General features: G+C 44.9%; 2 protein-coding genes across 2 annotated transcripts in view; one reads left to right on the top strand and one right to left on the bottom strand.

Moving 5' to 3' along the window:
• The window catches only part of Hcfc2 (host cell factor C2), a 36,535-nt gene extending 29,511 nt beyond the window's left edge, over positions 1–7,024 (bottom strand). Inside the window, exons 1-3 of the mRNA XM_052165008.1 lie at positions 6,813–7,024; positions 4,910–5,058; positions 3,408–3,568 (exon numbers count right to left, since the gene is read on the bottom strand). Of these exons, the coding sequence (XP_052020968.1) occupies positions 3,408–3,568; positions 4,910–5,058; positions 6,813–6,975 (473 nt within the window). The 5' untranslated portion in view covers positions 6,976–7,024. The remainder of the gene's footprint in view (positions 1–3,407; positions 3,569–4,909; positions 5,059–6,812) is intronic.
• A 9,305-nt stretch (positions 7,025–16,329) lies between these two features.
• The window catches only part of Glt8d2 (glycosyltransferase 8 domain containing 2), a 42,523-nt gene continuing 40,873 nt past the window's right edge, over positions 16,330–17,979 (top strand). Inside the window, exon 1 of the mRNA XM_052165280.1 lies at positions 16,330–16,591. The gene's annotated coding sequence lies outside the window, so the exon portion shown is untranslated. The remainder of the gene's footprint in view (positions 16,592–17,979) is intronic.

The raw sequence follows: 17,979 nt of genomic DNA, 5'->3' as shown, positions 1-17,979 counted from the left end.
TATGGAAAGCACTTAGTAAGCCAGCTCTTTAAGAGCCCGCTCCAGGCTGGCCCGAGCCCCACAGCTAAGAACACTGAGGCTCTTCCAGAGGACCCACACGGAGGCTCACAACCGACCGATGGGTCCCGGGAATCGGAAACCCGCTTCTGGCTTCTATTTCTACCAGACACACGTGTGCAGACATGCATGCAGGAGAGACATCCAAACACGTAAAGTAATAAACCTTTTTAAAAGATCCACCTTAAGCAATGTCAAAAAAAACAACATGACTAAAAAAAAAAAATGGATGTACATCACTTAAAAGATCAATTTTTTTGTTTGTTTTCTTGGGTCTCACTATGTAGACCAGGCTGACCTCAAACTCACAAAAACATGACTGTCTCTGCTTTTCAGGGGCTATAATTAAAAGCATGGCCACCATACTAGCTAAGATCAAATTTTAGCTCAGAATTTCACGGGTATGGTGTGTGTATATACGTGTATAAATGTATGTGTGTATATGCATATATATGTATGTCTATGTGTGTATATATATATATTTGAAACATGTATACACACACACGTATACTATGCTAGCAATGTTAATTCAGCAAACCATGAAATAACTTGGTAACGATAAAGTGATGTGTAACTAGGTATTGGGAATAAGTGCAGCTCAATTTCAGAGATTAATAATGGAATTTAAAAATTTATTAAAGAAACAGAAAATTCATCATCACAAAGGAATTTAAATTATTTTAAAGGGGAGAGAAATAAAACTAAATTAAAAATGTAAGTTTTTAAAAAAACCTTTATTGTTATCAAAGATACATGCCAGGAACTGAGTGCAAAACCACCATAAATGGTTGGGGTAAGTGAATCACTGAGACAGTTAGACCCAAGGCGGAGGGGTGGATGCTCTCTGTAAGGACACAGTGAACATGCTAGGCTCAGGGTGGGGGGTGGGAGGCCTTAAAGTCTGTTGAAACTACTCAACTCTGTGAAGGATTTTTTGAGGGAGTGGTATTTTGGCCATGCTAGGGACTGAACAGAACTGAACTGCTGTTTTAACATAAAGGTAATCAAAGGCAATAATTAAATGAATGTTGGCATGACTGTATTTCAATAAAACTTTACTAACAAAAATAATAAGCAAAAGAATTTGGCTCACAAAGTATAGTTTGTAAATCCAGAGATCTTAGAAAAGACCCAATTCTTTAAAAATTACAAGGGCTGGAGAGATGGCTCAGCAGTTAAGAGCATTGGTTGCTCTTCTAGGGGTCCTGAGTTCAATTCCCAGCACCCACATGGCGGCTCTCACCCATCAGTAAGAGGATCTGACACTCTCTTCTATCATATAAACTGAGCACTCATATACATATACTTTTTTTTGTTTTTCGAGACAAGGTTTCTCTGTGTAGCCTTGGCTGTCCTGGAACTCACTCTGTAGACCAGGCTGGCCTCGAACTCAGAAATGCACCTGCCTCTGCTTCCCAGAGTGCTGGGATTACAGGCATGCGCCACCACGCCCAGCTCAATAAATTTTTTAAAAAAGACTTGCAATCTACCAGGGTGGAGCTTCAGTTCAGTTGGTGGATGCTTTCCTAGAGCGCACAGCTGGGTTCAGTCCCTCATGTTACACAAACCCAGTGTGGTTACATACAACTGTAAATCCAGCACTTAGGAGATAGAAGCAAGAGGATATAAAATTCAAGGCTATCCTTAGCTACACAACAAAGTTTGAGGCTAGCATGGGCTACATGAGGCCCTGTTTTTAAAAAGATGACAAGAGGTTCTTGCTTCAGAGTTGGGATTTCCTACTGAACTAGGAAAAAGAGAAGAAAGCCTTGCAGTACTTAGAAGAGAAATTACAAAAACACTAATAAAAAGAAAATGAATGTACTACAAGAAATTACAGAAATATTATTCTTTATAATTTGTCTTCTTACCCAAGATATAGAATCACAAAATAGTAAAAGGAAATGTTGTCAAACTTAGAAAAACAAACTTGTTTAAAGCAAAGACCTGGAAAAAAGTTTATAACATAGAGTTGGGCAGTGGTGATCACCTTTAATCCTGGAACTCGAGAGGCAGAGACAGGTGAATCCCTCAGGAGTTAGAAGCCAGCCTTGCCTACAGAGTAAGTTCCAGGACAGCCAGGACTATAAAGGCCAAACAGAAGAACCATGTCTCAAAAAAAGCAACCAAAAAAACAAAAAAGAAAAAAAATGTAACATATGAAAGAAAATGTTTTCTTATTTAAAGAATGCCCATAGAGTCCAAAAGAAAAATTTTAATACTTGAAAATGATTAAAAAGAAATGATTTGGGCTAGAGAGATGGCTCAGTGGTTAAGAACATTGAATGCTCTTCCAAAGGTCCTGAGTTCAATTCCTAGCAACCACATGGTGGCTCAACCACCTGTAAAGAGATCCAACGCCTCTCTGGTGTATCTGAAGACAGCTACGGTATACTTACATATAATAATAATAATAATAATAATATCTTTTTAAAGAAAGAAATGATTTCATCTAAGTTATAGACAGAAAGTCAATATACACAGTCATTATATGCTATATTCTAGGAATGGAAATACAAACATGAAATTAAGAAGTCAAACCCATTTACAATACCATCCAAACAGTTCTAGGAATTCAACTAGGTTTGAAAAATACAAAGTTTGGCTGGGTGTACTGGGATACGCCTTTAATCCCAGCAGCAGGGTTTGTGTGTTCTGAGCTACAGAGTCCAAGACAGCCAGGACTCCATTACACAGATAAACTCTGTCTGGGAAAACCTATTAAATAAACAAAGTGGTAGTGGCAAATACCTTTAATCCCAGCACTCAGGAAGCAGAGGCAGGCAGATCTCTGAGTTCTAGGCCAGCCTGGTCTACATAGGGGGGAAAAAGAGCATGCTAGAAAAAAAAAGTAAAGGAAAGTAAAAAGATGGAAAAAGTAAAATAAGAACAAAAGCAAGTACAAAGGAAAGAGACAGCGAGCCACTGTCTTTGGGAAGAGGAAGAGAGCGTCTCGAGGTGTGATGCGGCCTAACTGGATGTGAAATATGAGAACAATGGCTTTCAGTTAATAACCATATTTTATACCAACTTTTCAGACAAAACCAATTATAAAATAACCATGTTATTGTTTTGGCATTGTGTATAACCCACTTAATGTGAGTTATAGCTCAAGACATACAAAGATATTGGCATAAACAATTATACAAGTATCAACTTAATAAGATTATTTCCGAATAGAAAAAGTTTGAAAATTATTCCCTAGGGACTAAAAAGCCCATAAATACATAAAAAACGTGTTTATTGTTAGTTTCAAATATAAAATCTAAACTTAAGCCTTACAAAAACTAAAGATAAAATATTTTAACCTAAATATATAAAATAAGCACTTGGTCTACAAGAGAGCATACCTGGGGACATTATTATTTGAATCTTCACTTTCATTTGCCAAACCACCAAACAAATAGCATTTGTTACCATATAAAGAGAAGCTATGTCCAAGCCGAGGACAAGGAGGTAAACCAGAAGGAGGGGGCTGGGGTTTCACTTTTTTCCATAACCAACGACTTGCCTAAAAAAGAACATATTCATATAAAAGCAGGAAACATTTCTAGTTCTATACTTACAACAGTGAAACACCACACCAATATATCTGACTCTCATCAGAAGACCCAATAAGCTCCTCTGGGGACAATGACAAAAAAGTACATAACTTCTGATGTATTTGTTGAGACAAGGTCTCACTATGTAGCCCTTGCTGCCCTGGAACCCACTGTGTAGACCAGGCCACCAACTCAAGAAATCTGCTTGTCCCTGCCTTCCAAGTGCTGGGATTAAAGGTGTGCATCATACTCAAGAAAAATGGCTAACTTGTGAGAGTAAAATGTATGTCTGGGTAAGGCTAGCTATGGTAATCTCAGAATTTGTAAGGCAAGATGATCAGGAGTTGAAAGCTAACCTTGGCTACTGAGTGAATTTAAGGGCAGCCTGGACCATGTGAGATTTGTCTCACAAAGCTGTAAATATATATGTAGGTATATGTGTGTATATGTATGTGTTAATAGACATTCAGGTGAATCTTCTATAAGCTTATAATAATAATTAGTAGAAGTAGTAAGTACTATTACTTCTAATTTTTTCCAAGTGAAAAGAATTTAAGTATTTGTATGTAGAACTTTAAGAGTAGATGTAATTCATAAAAGCTTACTTAGATAAACAATGAATTCTAAATAACCTTTAAATAAACAAAACTCATTTAACAAACCAAACTCCAAAATGTATTCTTTTGGCCATGAGAATCTTCTCTATTTTAAATTATCTGAAATGGTTGCTTGCTTGGTATGCCAAGTGGTAGCTACTCTGTCTACCATGATCATGGATGTCCTTGGGACATGGCAAGAACAGTCAGCAAGTAGCAAGCAAGGCAAACCTAGCAAGCCTGTGTGAAACTGCAAGCTCTCTGCATGGCTATGGAGGAGGATGGGTCCCACTGCTACAGGAAACCATTCCTTTCATACCGAGATACTACTGGTTTTCAAAGCACAGTCTGGGTGGCAGAGATGCAAATGTCCAGGCACCACCACAGACAATACAGATTCCAAACACCTAGCAGCAGGGTCCAGCAATCTGTTATCATCAGTTGGGAGGTGCTTATGTTGTAGGCTAAAGGACAACTGTGTCAAAGTACTGCTGAAGGCCAGATACCTTTACGCTATAAATGTCATACCACACCTAAGACAAGACAGCAGATATTTTGATTTGTCGGTAAAAGTGGAAACATTTTCTTTGAAGCTATAAAATACAGAGCATCTGTTACTGTACCTGTACTAATTAATATTTGTCATCTCTTTAAAAAACTATGACAATTTCATTAGCTCTTCAGACTGAAACAGTAAATGTGAGATACACTTACTTGTAATTCATATAACTCGTTGCTGTATCTTCCATATTCAACCATTCCCCCAAACACTAGGATTCTAGTTCCATCACAGACAAATCCATGGGCTGCACAGCCTGGAGGGATGTCTCCTCTCACAGCTGGTAGGAACCACTGATTTGTAACTAGTTGAAAAAAAATTAAAATCAATTATAACAAATAAGTTACCACACTCGATGAGTGATAAATATATCAATCAAAGGATTTATACATATTTATTATCAAAGTATGTGTGTATATGTATACACTTACATATATAATACATACATAATACATACATACATAATACATGCATGAATATCCATCCTTTATTCTAGCAGTTCTCAATTGGGGATTCTTTTGCTCCCTCAAGAATACTGGTTTTACAATGTCTACAATCACTTTTAGTTGTCACAACTGGGATGGCGGTGCGACTACCAACTCATAGGTTGAGCCTGTGGATACCAGCCTGCATCTTGCAACATAGAAGGTAGCATCCGCAGTCAAAAATCACCAGTCCCAACACATAATGCTGCTGTTGAAAACCCAGATCTGGGGTAGGCACTGGTGGCCCATCCCTTTAATCCTAGTAAAGCACCTGGGAGGCAGATGGGCTGACTGATCTCTGTGAGTTCGAGGCCAGTCTGGACTACAGAGCTAGTCTTAGGATAGCCAGAACTACACAGGGAAACCCTGTATTGAAAACAGAAAAAGAAAATCTGGTCTGCATCATTTTACTGGTGATTGTCACCGGCATTATAGAAGTGGAAAACCTGAGATTTAGAAAGACTTGGTAACTTTAATGCTGATTTAGAACAACCGCCAAAGCAAGATTCAAACAGACCCAATTTCTTCTAAACCCAGGGTATTTACACTATACCAAATCAAACATCTTTAAAACCTTTTCTGGTGGAGTACTGGAGAGGGTCAAAACTAACAAAATTTCTCCTACTGTTTTTAGCTTTTAGAGGACTACTGCGATCAAGTTGTTTCATCCAAGTTGTAGGTTGTGAACTATATCGACACCAAATTCAGTAACTAACTAATCTTAACTAGTGTCCTAAGATGATTGCTAAGACTACTTGTAAGTGGAGAAAATAAACTTCCAGCCAGCGCGGAGGTCAGAGCCTGCCCCCTAGACGAGCAAGCGACACACACTTCGAGCTGTGCAGCGGTGCCTAAGCTATGACAGTCCTCTTTACGAGGACCGGCCCGGAAGGGCAGAACATATATATGTATACATACATCGTATACATACATCGCACGCATACGTCGTATACACACATCGTATACACACATCGTATACACACATCGTATACACACATCGTATACACACATCGTATACACACATCGGCTAAGCGGGGACCAGTCTGGGTTCACCCACAACTCCCTCCCCCGCGAGTTGGGAGAACTGTCGACCGAGAAAGTCTTGCGGGCTTCCGCCCTGTACTAAGTGTTGCTAAGCTAAAGAGCCAGCCAGAAGAGCCTCCCCGCCCCTCGATTCTCTACGATCTAAGGAAGGAGGTGGAGGAAGGCAGGGACCACCGAGGCCAGGCTTGGGGTGGGTTTTTGTTCCTGACACTGGCGGGATCTCCGCCCCTTAAGTGACCAGCCCTGGGGGAGAGGCCCAGCCCGTGGAACCCGCTGTCTCGGGTCCGCGGGGAGGGATGGGTCGGGGTGTCTCGATGTCTACCGGCGGTCCAGCCCGCGGAACAGGGGAAACACCGGGCCGCCTTCCAGCTCGCTGCGAGCTCGGGCTGCCGACCCAGCCGATCTTCCCCCCGCCGCCTGCCGGGCTAGGGAAGCTGCGACCCGGCGGTGACAGCTGTCAGGCCCGCGTCCGCCGCGCCTCCCCTCCCCCTCCGCGGACCCGAGGCGGGGTCGCCGAGCCGCCGCCTACCTGTGTTATAGACGTGCAGCTCGTCCGCGATGCCCTCGTTGCCCCCGCCGAAGATGATCATCAGCTCCCGGATGGCCACGGCTCGATGTCCGTGCCGGGCGCGGGGCACCGGCCCGGTGAAGGAGGAAACCCGCCTCCAGTTGAGGAGGCTGGGAGCCGCCATCTTCCCAACCCCCGCCCCTCGGCCCACAATGCCCCGCGCGCCACGGGCTCCACGGCTCGTGGGGAGGACGAGCACCGCCTCCAGCTGTGCGCGGGAGGCCCGGCACGTGACCCGCGGGCCCCGCCCCCCTGCCCGTGGCGACGTGGCTCTCGGGGCTCCGCCAAGATCGAGCCCCGCCAAGATCGAGCCCCGCCAAGATCGAGCCCCGCCAAGATCGAGCCCCGCCCACCGACCCTCCCCACCCTCCTCTCCGGTGGCTTTCCGTGGGGTGTTCGGGGAGGAGGTACAGCCACGTCCTTTAAGTCCACTTGGAGCATCTTCCTTGTCGGGGAGCCACACCCTGGAAACTGTTATCACAGGCCCTAGAGAAAAGCTACTATGTAGTCTTGGGTGCCTAGAGCACAGGGAGAGCCTAAGGCAAATCTGTCAACTCAGAGGAGGGTCCCGCCAGGCGGTGGTGGCTCTCGCCTTTAATCCCAGCACTTGGGAGGCAGAGGCAGGTGGATTTCTGAGTTCGAGGCCAGCCTGGTCTACAGAGTGAGTTCCAGGACAGCCAGGGCTACACAGAGAAACCCTGTCTCGAAAAAACAAAAACAAAACAAAACAAAATCAGAGGGTTCCCAGAGGACAACAGAGTGGGCGGTGGCTAAGTGCAGGGCCTGAGCACAGCTCAGATTTGGAAGTGACACGCCTAGACAGCAAAAGTTAATAACCAAAGGTGATTTTTGGTTCGTTTGATTTCTGTAGGTGTATTAGTTGTCTTGTTGCTGTGATAAAATACCCTGACAAAAACTGTTAAAGGGTTTGTTTCCACTCTGGGAAGCCTATCATAATGAAGAGGCGTGTCTGGAAGTGGCTGGTGGAATTTCATCTGCAGAGAGCTATAGATTCCAGAACCCGGCGGCCTTATTATTTAGTCCAGGAAGGCAGCCCGGTTCATTCCTACCTTAATTTATTCCCACCTTAATCGAATCTAGATAACCTCACAGGCTGGCCCACAGGCTTGTCTCCTAAGTAAATCTAGATAGTATCAAGTCAACAATATTGACCTTCAGGCCAGGTAAGTATTTTCATACCGAGGTGTCTTTTTATGGTTGTTAATATTCTTAGACAAAAAGACTAAAGGGGAAACCCTTAAAAGATGCAAACTCAGTATTAATTTGGAAAGAATCTGTCTCGTAGGCTGCTATATCAAAGTGCCACAAACTTAGTGCCTTAGAATAATGGAACAGTACTCAGGAGTAAGAGTTTGAGGCCAGCCTGGTCTACATGGTGAACGCCAAATAGTCATTGCTGAATGGAGAGACCCTGTGTCTAAATAAATAAATAAATAAATAAACGAACGCACCTGGGTTTGATTTCCAGCACCTACATAACTGCTTACAACAGTCTGTTCCAGAAGATCTACACCCTCTTCTGGCCACCACAGGTACCAGGCATGTCTACGGTTCATAGATATATCTCCAGGCAATGCACTTGAACTCCTAAAATAAAATCTTTTGGGGGGAGGGGGGTTGGTTTTTTGGTTTTTTGGATTTTGTTTTTTCGAGACAGGGTTTCTCTGTATAGCTCTAACTGTCCTGGAACTCACTCTGTAGACCAGGCTTGCCTCGAACTCAGAAATCTGCCTATCTCTGCCTCCTAGAATGCTAGGATTACAGCTAAAATAAAATCTTTAAAAAGGAGTAAAAACGTTAGAATTGTCTTATAGTTGGAGAGAACATACGCTGGACAGGATCCCAATGTAGGTATCATGTAAAGGAAAGGTTAGACAGGCTAGAGAAGGGGGGTGAGCTGGACCCCTAAGAAACCAGCATTTTAAAGGTTATAACAAAGGGGAACTGGGGCCTTGTTCTATGGGTTTGGCTTTGAAAACCACTTCCACCTTTATGAACCTCCCTTCGCCTGTGGCTGCTTCTAAATATCAGCCCTCGCCAAGTTCCCTTTTGACCTCTTAGGCTATTAGCGTTGCATTTCCTTCAGAAGCCACACAGAGTTCATGTAGGAGGAAGTGTTGGATTTGCAAATTAGGAGGTTGCTATTGGCCTAGAGTTAAACACTTTGAGTGGAGGAGGAGGAGGAGGAGAGGCTGGAGGGAGCAGACCTAGTAGGAGAGGAAGTGCAGACAGCAGAGTCTATTGTTCTCTGGAGTTGTTGCCAGGAAAGCAAGAGCTGTGCAGTTCTCAGGCCGAGTCTGTCACATAGTTGTCATTCAGTAAAATTATAATGTCTACCATCTTTATTATTTGACTACGGATTACAACTCTATTCCTTAGCTACGGGCATTGAAGAGCCAGTTGTGGAGCAAGACACTAGTGCCCAAGGGTGGCAGACATCTGCATGCAATCCGCAAGGTCTCCATTGAGGACTCTGGGGAATGCGAAGAGATGAGCTCTCGCACAGACTGTCTAAGCAGACACAGTTCTCAAGATGAGGGAGACAGTGGCAGCTGAGATGTCTATTCACGATCATAGGGCTCTGGCCATGGTTCTTAGCTAGAGCTGTAGGCCAGGCACGGAGAACAGCAAGGTGGGGCTCTAGGGCACGTGGGATCTAACCATGTTACCAGAACAGAGACTTAGACTCAAGTGTCAAGGAAGAAAACCAGTTACAGTGTGTGGGAGATAGGGGGCCCAGTGCCAAGACTCGGGTGCACAAGCCATCCTTTCCCTTTATCAGGTAGGAGAACGAGCCAGAGCACTCATGCTCGGGCTGCCAAGGACGTAACCCACAGCCAAGGTCCATCAAGCAAGAGGGATTGAGCGATGGTTGTCATTTCCACCTCCTGTGTCGGATCTTGGAGGCCAGCCATGAGACACAAAGGAAAAAAAAATTATCAGCTTGACCCAGTCTAGTGACTCATCAGCTACTACAAAATATTTCCTTCCTTCATTGACCTTAGCAGATACTATTGGAAGGCAATGTCTCTCCCTCACCCATTAACTGCCGGCAGCGCCTGAGGAAGCGGTGGTCTTCAGGATCCTCTACTCCACCATCTGTAAAGGCGCAATGCTAGGCTCACTCTTATGCACGTGCAACTGCAGCTTCCGTGAGTTCAAACCCCTCCCGCTGCTCCTACTCTTGAAGCAACCCTAATTAAATTCAGTGGGACACACACACACATACACACACACACACAAGGTAAGAAAATAGAAGCCAGGCAGCGGTGGCGCACACCTTTGTTCCCAGCACTTGGGAGGCAGAAACAGGTAGATTTCTGAGTTTGAGGCCAGCCTGGTCTACAGAGTGAGTTCTAGGACAGCCAGGGCTACCCATGGAAACCCTATCTCGGAAAAAAGAAAAAGAAGAAAGGAAAATGGAAAAGAGTCTAGTTGGCAAGAAGGAAAGACTCATCAGGATGCAGGGGAGAGGGAAGCCGGTAATGGGGCATGCCCATCATCAAAACAAATCCGGGTATGAAACTGTCAAAATAATGAGTCAAGAAAAATAGAGATATTACCTGAGACATTTTAAACAGACTCACCAGAGGCCAATCTAGTCAGCAAGAAGAAATGCTAGTTGGCCTTCAACTAATAGAATCATGACTCAGACTCATAGTTTAATGATAAATGGCACTACCACAGATTAAAAGCAATCGTGAAGGGCAGATGTTATCATGTTTAGCCATGAGCCTATGTCCTGGTATAAATGTATCATTAAGTAAATGGTGTGAAGTGATATCATGGGTATGATATAGATACTATAGAGAATTCTTGAGCATACCTAAATGATATAGCCTATAATGTGCCTGGACTACATCATATACCCTATTTATTACAATGATGATTATTGTCTTTTTTTTAAAGATTTTTTAAAAATATTTTTAAGTGTGTGTGTGCACACATAAATGGATATGTGTGTGTGTGTGTGTGCGCGCGCGCGCGCGCGAGCGTGTGTGTGTGTGTGTGTGTGTGTGTGTGTGTGCAGGAAATCTCGATAAAATGTCAGAAAAGAGCATCAGATTCTCTGGAGTTAGAATCCTAGGTGGTTGTGAGCTGTCAGTGAGAGTGCTGGGAATCAAACTCTGGTCTCTGTAAGAGCAAGAAGTGCTCTGATCATTGACCAGTCTCTCCAGCCCGCTGATGTTCTTTTTAAACTTTAGGTTTTTGTTTGTCATTAGTTCATTTATTTATTCACTGTACATCCCAATTGCAGGCCCCTCTCCTCCCAGTCCCTCTTCTCCCTCTGAGAAGGGGGAGGCCCCCCGGGGTACCAACCCACCCTGGCACATCAAGTCACTGCAGGACTAGATACATCCTCTCCCACCGAGGCCAGACAAGACAGCCCATTTAGGGGAACGGGATCTACAGGCAGGCAACAGAGTCAGGGACAGCTACCCCTCTAGTTGTTGGGGACCCACAGGAAGACCAGGCTGCACATCTGCTACACATGTGCAGGGTTCTAGGTCCAGCCCATGCTTGCTCTTTGGTTGGTGATTCAGTCTCTGGGGTTGCCCAAGGGTCCAGGTTAGTTGACTCTGTTGGTCTTCTGGAGTCCCTGTCCTCTTCAGATCTCTCAATCCTCCCCCCGCCCAATTCCTCCACAAGACTCCCCGAGCTCCATCTAATGTTTGGTTGTGGGTCTCCATCGGCTGCTGGGTGGAGCCTCTCGGAGGACACTTATATTATTATGACCCTGTCTGCAAACCTAACAGAGTATCATTGATAGAATCAGGGATTGGTTGGCCATTCCCTCCATTTTTTGTCCCTGTACATCTTGCAAGCAGGACACATTTGGGGCCAAAGGTTTTGTGGGTGGGTTGCTGTCCTTAGCCCTCCACTGGGAGTCCTGCCTGGCTACAGGAGGTGGCCGGTGGCCACTTCAGGCTCCATGTCCCCCACTGCTAGGAGATTCAACCAGAGTCACCCCATAGACTTCCTGCCACCTCTCCCCAGCCTGGACCACACCCAGGTCTCTAGGTCATTAAGTGTCCCCCATAGCTGATTTCTGTTTTCTCTCCCCCGCTTTCCCTACAGCTGATCACCCACCCCGCTCCCCTCCCTGTCCTCTCTCCCACCCAGTTCCCTCCCTCCATCCACCTCTGATGTCTATTTTATTCCCCATTCTAAGAAAGACTAAAGCACCCTCCCTGGGATCCTCCTTGTTATGTGGCTTCTTTGGGTCTGTGGACTGTAGTGTGGGTATCCTGTACTTTATGGCTAATATCCATTTATAAGACAGCCACTTAAAAAAACAAAAACAAAAACTAAGACCCAGGAGTCTTTGGGTTACGGACTGTAATGGCTCCCGGCTCTTGCCATACCTGGGGTGCTGAGCTATCGCTTAACTTCAGTCCTTATCCCTAACACCACCTTCAAACAGTGTCTTTTTTAATTAATTCATTCCTTTATATTTATTTACTTATTTATTTTTGAGATGGGGGTTTCTCTGTGTAGCCCTGGCTGCCCTAGAATTCATTTCATAGACGAAGCTGACCTTGAACTCACAGAGATCAGCCTGCCTCTGCCTCTGCCTCCTCCTCCGCCTCTCTGCCTCTGTGTGCTGGGATTTAAGATGAGCTACCACACAGAGCACACCCCTTTTAAAACTCTCCACCTGGATTGCAGTGAGCTGCCTGTGTGCTGTCAGGACTTTGACCTGTTTAACTGTAATCTCCTCACACAGCTTGTACAGCCATCTGCAGAAACACAGCATGGGCCTTTGATCCTCAGGAAGAAGTGGCTACTGTACTTCCAGCATCAAGGTTGGATTGCAGACAGCACAAAAAGGGGCAAGGCTCCAAATGGTCCTTTGCCAGAAAAATGGGAGCTTTCTAGGAAGTTCCAGACGGGAGACTTCCACTCGCATGCCTCCCTTAGCTGCACAGACTGCAGAGGCATGGTACCCACAGATGTTGCTGTCCAGGTAAGATAGTCATGGCATTTCTTCCAGAAAGGATGAAGTGGGGGAAGGGTTAAATCATGAGGCCACAAACAAAGTGCCAGTTTTCACATTTGTACAAAGTTCCATATAACTTACTGTTATAATTCTTTTTCTATTTCATACCTTAGGGGTTCTTTATGCATTATCAATAATAAAATTGGTACCACACTCTGGAACTTAGTATGGCTATTCCTCAAAAAAAATAAAAAATGGGGCTGGAGAGATGGCTCAGTGGGTAAGAGCACTGACTGCTCTTCCAAAGGTCATGAGTTCGAATCCCAGCATCCACATGGTGGCTCACAACCAACCATAAAGATCTGACACTTACAGTGTACTTACATATAATAAATAAGTAAATATTAAAAAAAAATACAGAGGGTTGGCAATATGGCTCAACAGGTCAAGGAGCCTTCTGCTAAGCCTAAGGGCGGGATTTGATCCCTAGAAACTACATGGTGGGAGGAGAGAACTGACTCCTATAAGTCACCTGATAATGTCTGCATGTGCATTATAAGGTGCATGAGCACGCAAACACATACACACTGCTCACAATAGCTCAGCTATGGAAACAATCTAAGTGTCCAGTAATGGATGACTGGACACAGAAAAATGGCACATTTCTGTAATGGACTGTCAATCAGCTGGAAAAAGAAGACCCTGACATTTGGAACACTATGGATGGACCTTAACAATATGTTAAGTCAAATAACCCAGACAAAGAAAGACAAATACTATAAGTGCTTACATAAAGAATCTAAAGCCAGGCAGTGGTGGCGCGCACCTATAATCCCAACACTCTGGGAGGCAGAGGCAAGTGGATTTCTGAGTTCGAGGCCAGCCTGGTCTACAGAGTGAGTTCCAGGTCAGCCAGGGTTATACAGAGAAACCCTGTCTCGAAAAAACCAAATTAAAAAAAAAAAAAAAAAAAAAAAAAAACAGCCCCAACTTTATTAGGCCTCTTCTAGTGGAACTCCTAATAGATGGAGAGACTAAAAACCTGCAATAGTAAATAAATCTAACAACTGAGCTCCGATGGACCCCTGCACTATTGGGGTGTCACGGACAGCCTGCATATCTTTCACTTCTCATTACATCGTAAGGAAGAGGAATCCACCATACAAGACAGAAATGCTGGTCATAGGTAGGAAACCTCTGTGTCCTCAAAGCATGGCAGGGATAGAAGGGACTGTAAGTCATACATTAGGGATCAGGGGAAAGGGTGCCGAGATAATGACCAGAGAGACTTCAGTTAATGTGAGAAGTAAGTAGGTCCTGTGAGAACAGAAACTCACTTTGAGTGCCTATCACCCATTTATTCAATAGCAGAAGAATCTGATGCCAGGTCCTCTCCTGGGTGGATGAGAGGCACAGATGAGGTGATCGTGGGAATGAGCTGACCTGAACTGCATCAGCTTATGGTGCTGTCTGTGGTGCTGCCTTAGGGCGAGTCTGAGGGGCCGCTCTACCACCTCCGATACCCCACCCACCCACCCCCGAGTGGCCAATGTGGCTCCCGGAAGGCGTGGTTATCAAAGGAAAATCCCAGGCATGTGATACCACCCTATGAGTCGCTGAGGGGAGTCCAGAGTCTCCCCAAACAATAAGAGCTGTGACAACTGCGTTGAGCTCTCAGCGCTAAGCTGGACTCCACACAAGGCTCGAGGGATATCACAGAGAAGGCTGACAGAATTGAAAACGCGGAGAATCGGGGCCGTGGTTAACAGCACTTTCTGCTCTTTTGGAGGACCCACATTTGGCTGGAGTCTGAAAGGTGGAGCAGAGTTTAGCTTACCTAACAGGCCGAGAGAGCAAAACGCAGCGGAAGGTGTGAATCTGCTTTATCATTGTTCTGAGTTCCCCGTGATTGGAAGGTATTCAGTGCTCCCCTCCGCCAATGCTAACCTCAGGATATTGATATCCAGGGCAGGAGCCACCAGCCATGTGGCTTAGGGGTACTTAGACGTGATTAGTGCAGCTGGAACACTGAAGCTCAAATTTTAGTAAATTTTCATTAATTAGAATCAAAAATGAACACTATAGTCCGTTGTTATAACTACTATATATAGTATAGTAGTATAGTGTATGGAAATGCACTATTAAATATATTTAATACAAGCTGGGATGTGTGACTCTACCTGGGGGTTGAATGTATAGCCCATACTGGACTATCATTCTACCCAGCCCTCTTTTTTTTTACTTCATTTATTTATTTATTTATTTGTTTATTTATTTGTTTTGGTTTTTCAAGACAGGGTTTCTCTGTGTAGCCCTGGCTGTCCTGGAACTCCGTAGACCAGGCTGGCCTTGAACTCAGAAATCTGCCTGCCTCTGCTTCCCAAGTGCTGGGATTAAAGGCGTGTGCCACCCCTGCCTGGCGACCCAGCCCTCTTTTTACGTGTTGTTTTGAGTCACTAAGTTATCTGTGCTGGCCTCAAACTCTTGCGGCCATTCCCCAGGTGTCCTTGAGAATGCAATCCTCCTGCTCCAGCCTTCCAGCAGCTGAGGTTACAGGCTCACACTGCCAAGTTAAGTCTACGAAATCTATGCGTATTAAGAAATTTAATGTTGGAGTGAGATTTGTTGCAAACGCAAAATGCACACTAGATTTCAAAGACTTAGTAAAAAAAATTAAAGAATATGAAAAGCCTTTTGCATATTTTATACTTGTTAGTAAAAATAATATTTTATGTGCACTGGGTAAAATAAAATACATCATTTTATATGTTTATTAATGTGGCCGATGATCATTTAAAAAAAAAAAAACATTTGTTTGTTTGTTTTTGTTTGAGGGAAGGTCTCAAGTAGCCCTTGCTACCCTTGAATTCCTTACTCATGCTACCTCTATCTCCAAAGTGCTAGAATTACAGGCTTGCCACACCACCGTGACAGTTATTGAGGGGGTCTTGGAAATTTAAAGTTACAGTGTGATTTGCATGATATTTATGAGGGAAGGGACCGATTGTGCTGGAGGCGGCCAGTGAGGAGCTCTTTGTGAAATCTGAGAGGCCATTGTGGAATATGTTTCATGATCAGGGCAAACTTGGGTACCATTCTGGGAGTTCACTGCAAAACAGCAGAGCAGCAGTGCTGCTACCAAGTCTGCCCCCTGCCTGATGCCTCTCCCCTTCCAGCCGAAATGCACCCCACTGGAAACTTCTGCCTTTATCACAGACTCAGTAGGAGACTATGGTTGTCTGTGTTTGATTTGCCATGGCAACATTTCAATATACAGGATTTCAAAGATTCTCAGCAAGAACCTGACTGACATTTAAAATTTACATTAGACACGTGTGACGGTATAAATTCACTTTCCGAACATTTGTTCCTTTCTGGGTTTGCATCTTTTACTCCAGAACAACCCTGCTTTTAGAGAGAGTTTCACACGCAGACTGAGAGAGGAAGTCTGCCCCAGCCAGCCAACCTGCCCTGGCTTCGGGAAGATCACATCTGGAAGCGGTTTCAGGGGCAGCCTCTGCCTGCACAAGGCTTGGGTTCCCAGCTGCCTAAGGAGTGGAAGAAACCCGAGCCGTTCAGGCAACGCAAGCGGAGGTGGGTGTGGACGGCTGAGGCACACACTCGGAAACTGGCCGTGGGGCTCGGAAGCCCTTTGGGATTTCCAAGGGGATCTGGGAAGCAACGGGAAGCTTAGCCGTCCCGCCAGGCCAGCCGCGGCTGGACCGCTCAGCTCTTGTTCTGGACCAAGCTGCCCAAAGCCTGCCCTCACATCCATCAGGTAAATAGAGCAATTACAAGCAAGATAGGCTTTCCTTTCTCCTCCTCTGTCTACAGCACTCGTTTATTTTGCTATGAACTCAAAGAAGTAAATCGGAGGCGGCAGACTGCTCCCTTTCACTGCCTCGGCGCCCAGAAGCCCCCTAGTTTGTAATGTAACATCGTAAAGAACCTTTCTATCACAGCAAACCCAAGATGCTCAGTGTACTACGAGCTCTTCACAGCTTGGTATTTTTGCAGAGCAGAGGCTAGCCCCGTTCTCCCATCTCTGCCCTAACAGTGATTTGTTTGTTTGCTTATTTGCATTGGGTTTTAAGTTGCATTGGAGATCGGGAGTTAGACCTGACAGAGAACAGTGTTCCCGTTTAATGTGAGTCTGTTTCTGAGCCAAAATGACATAACTGAGTTATGATTCATGGCTTTGGAATCTGTCCTGAGAAACTCTTCTGGGGCCTCCATACCCAGTAAGAGTGCTGGCAGTTAAAGAGTTCTGTGGTTTTGTTGTGGTACAGGAGTCACAGTGTTCATTTAGCATCCAAAGACATTCTTCTGTCTCTTTAACAGTGAGTGCAGGATGTTTGGCCCATGCCGTCTTCTGGCCAATGGGATGCTGGTGGGTTGGTTTTGTCTTTGTCTTTCTTCTGGAAATGTTTTGGTATTGCACTTGTGTGTAATAAATATCCTTCTGGTATTACATAATGGAATTCTAGCCCTCCCTCTGATACAGCCAACAACAGAGCTGTGCTCCACAGTGATGATAGCGTGGGCCGGGGGCCACCTGGGAAGACTTTCAAAAGCCTCATTCTGGTCCTATCACATCCGGGTGCCTACATTTCCTTATCTGCAAAATGGAAATAAAGTGATACAATGTAGCATGTGGCACACAGATACAAAGTAACATGTGACACACAGATACAAACTAACATGTGATACACAGAGCGGGCTTCCCTGGCCAGGCTGATAAGGACAATGAAGGTCACCGAAGTGACACATGCTGCACTGGGCAGGTCCCTGCCCCATGCATTCTTCCTCTGACATTCTGACGTTTCAAGTGTTCAAGTCTCCCAGCATGCCTTTTGGCCAGGACTCTGCTTTCTTCATCCCTCCACAAAATACCTACCCCTTCCAGCCCCCCCCCTCTCTCCTCTTTGCTCTTCATCTCCCTCTCTGAAAGGCATGTTCTTTAAGGCACGGGTTTCCTTCTTCATTCCCAAGAGACATCGTCCTCTTGTTGCTCCCTTGACGTCGGAGGATGCTCACAAGGACATACTCCCATGGGAGAAGGAGTTCCACACACATTCGGACAGAGCAAAAAGTAGAAAAACACTTGAAAGGTCCTGAGAAATGTCTCGACAAAGAATATCACATAAGGACATTTTAGCCTGCGGC

Source organism: Apodemus sylvaticus, chromosome 20, assembly GCF_947179515.1.
Source record: "Apodemus sylvaticus chromosome 20, mApoSyl1.1, whole genome shotgun sequence".
NCBI lineage: Eukaryota > Metazoa > Chordata > Mammalia > Rodentia > Muridae > Apodemus > Apodemus sylvaticus.
Note: the sequence above shows the minus strand (reverse complement) of the source record. Positions and strands in the feature narration are given on the sequence as shown.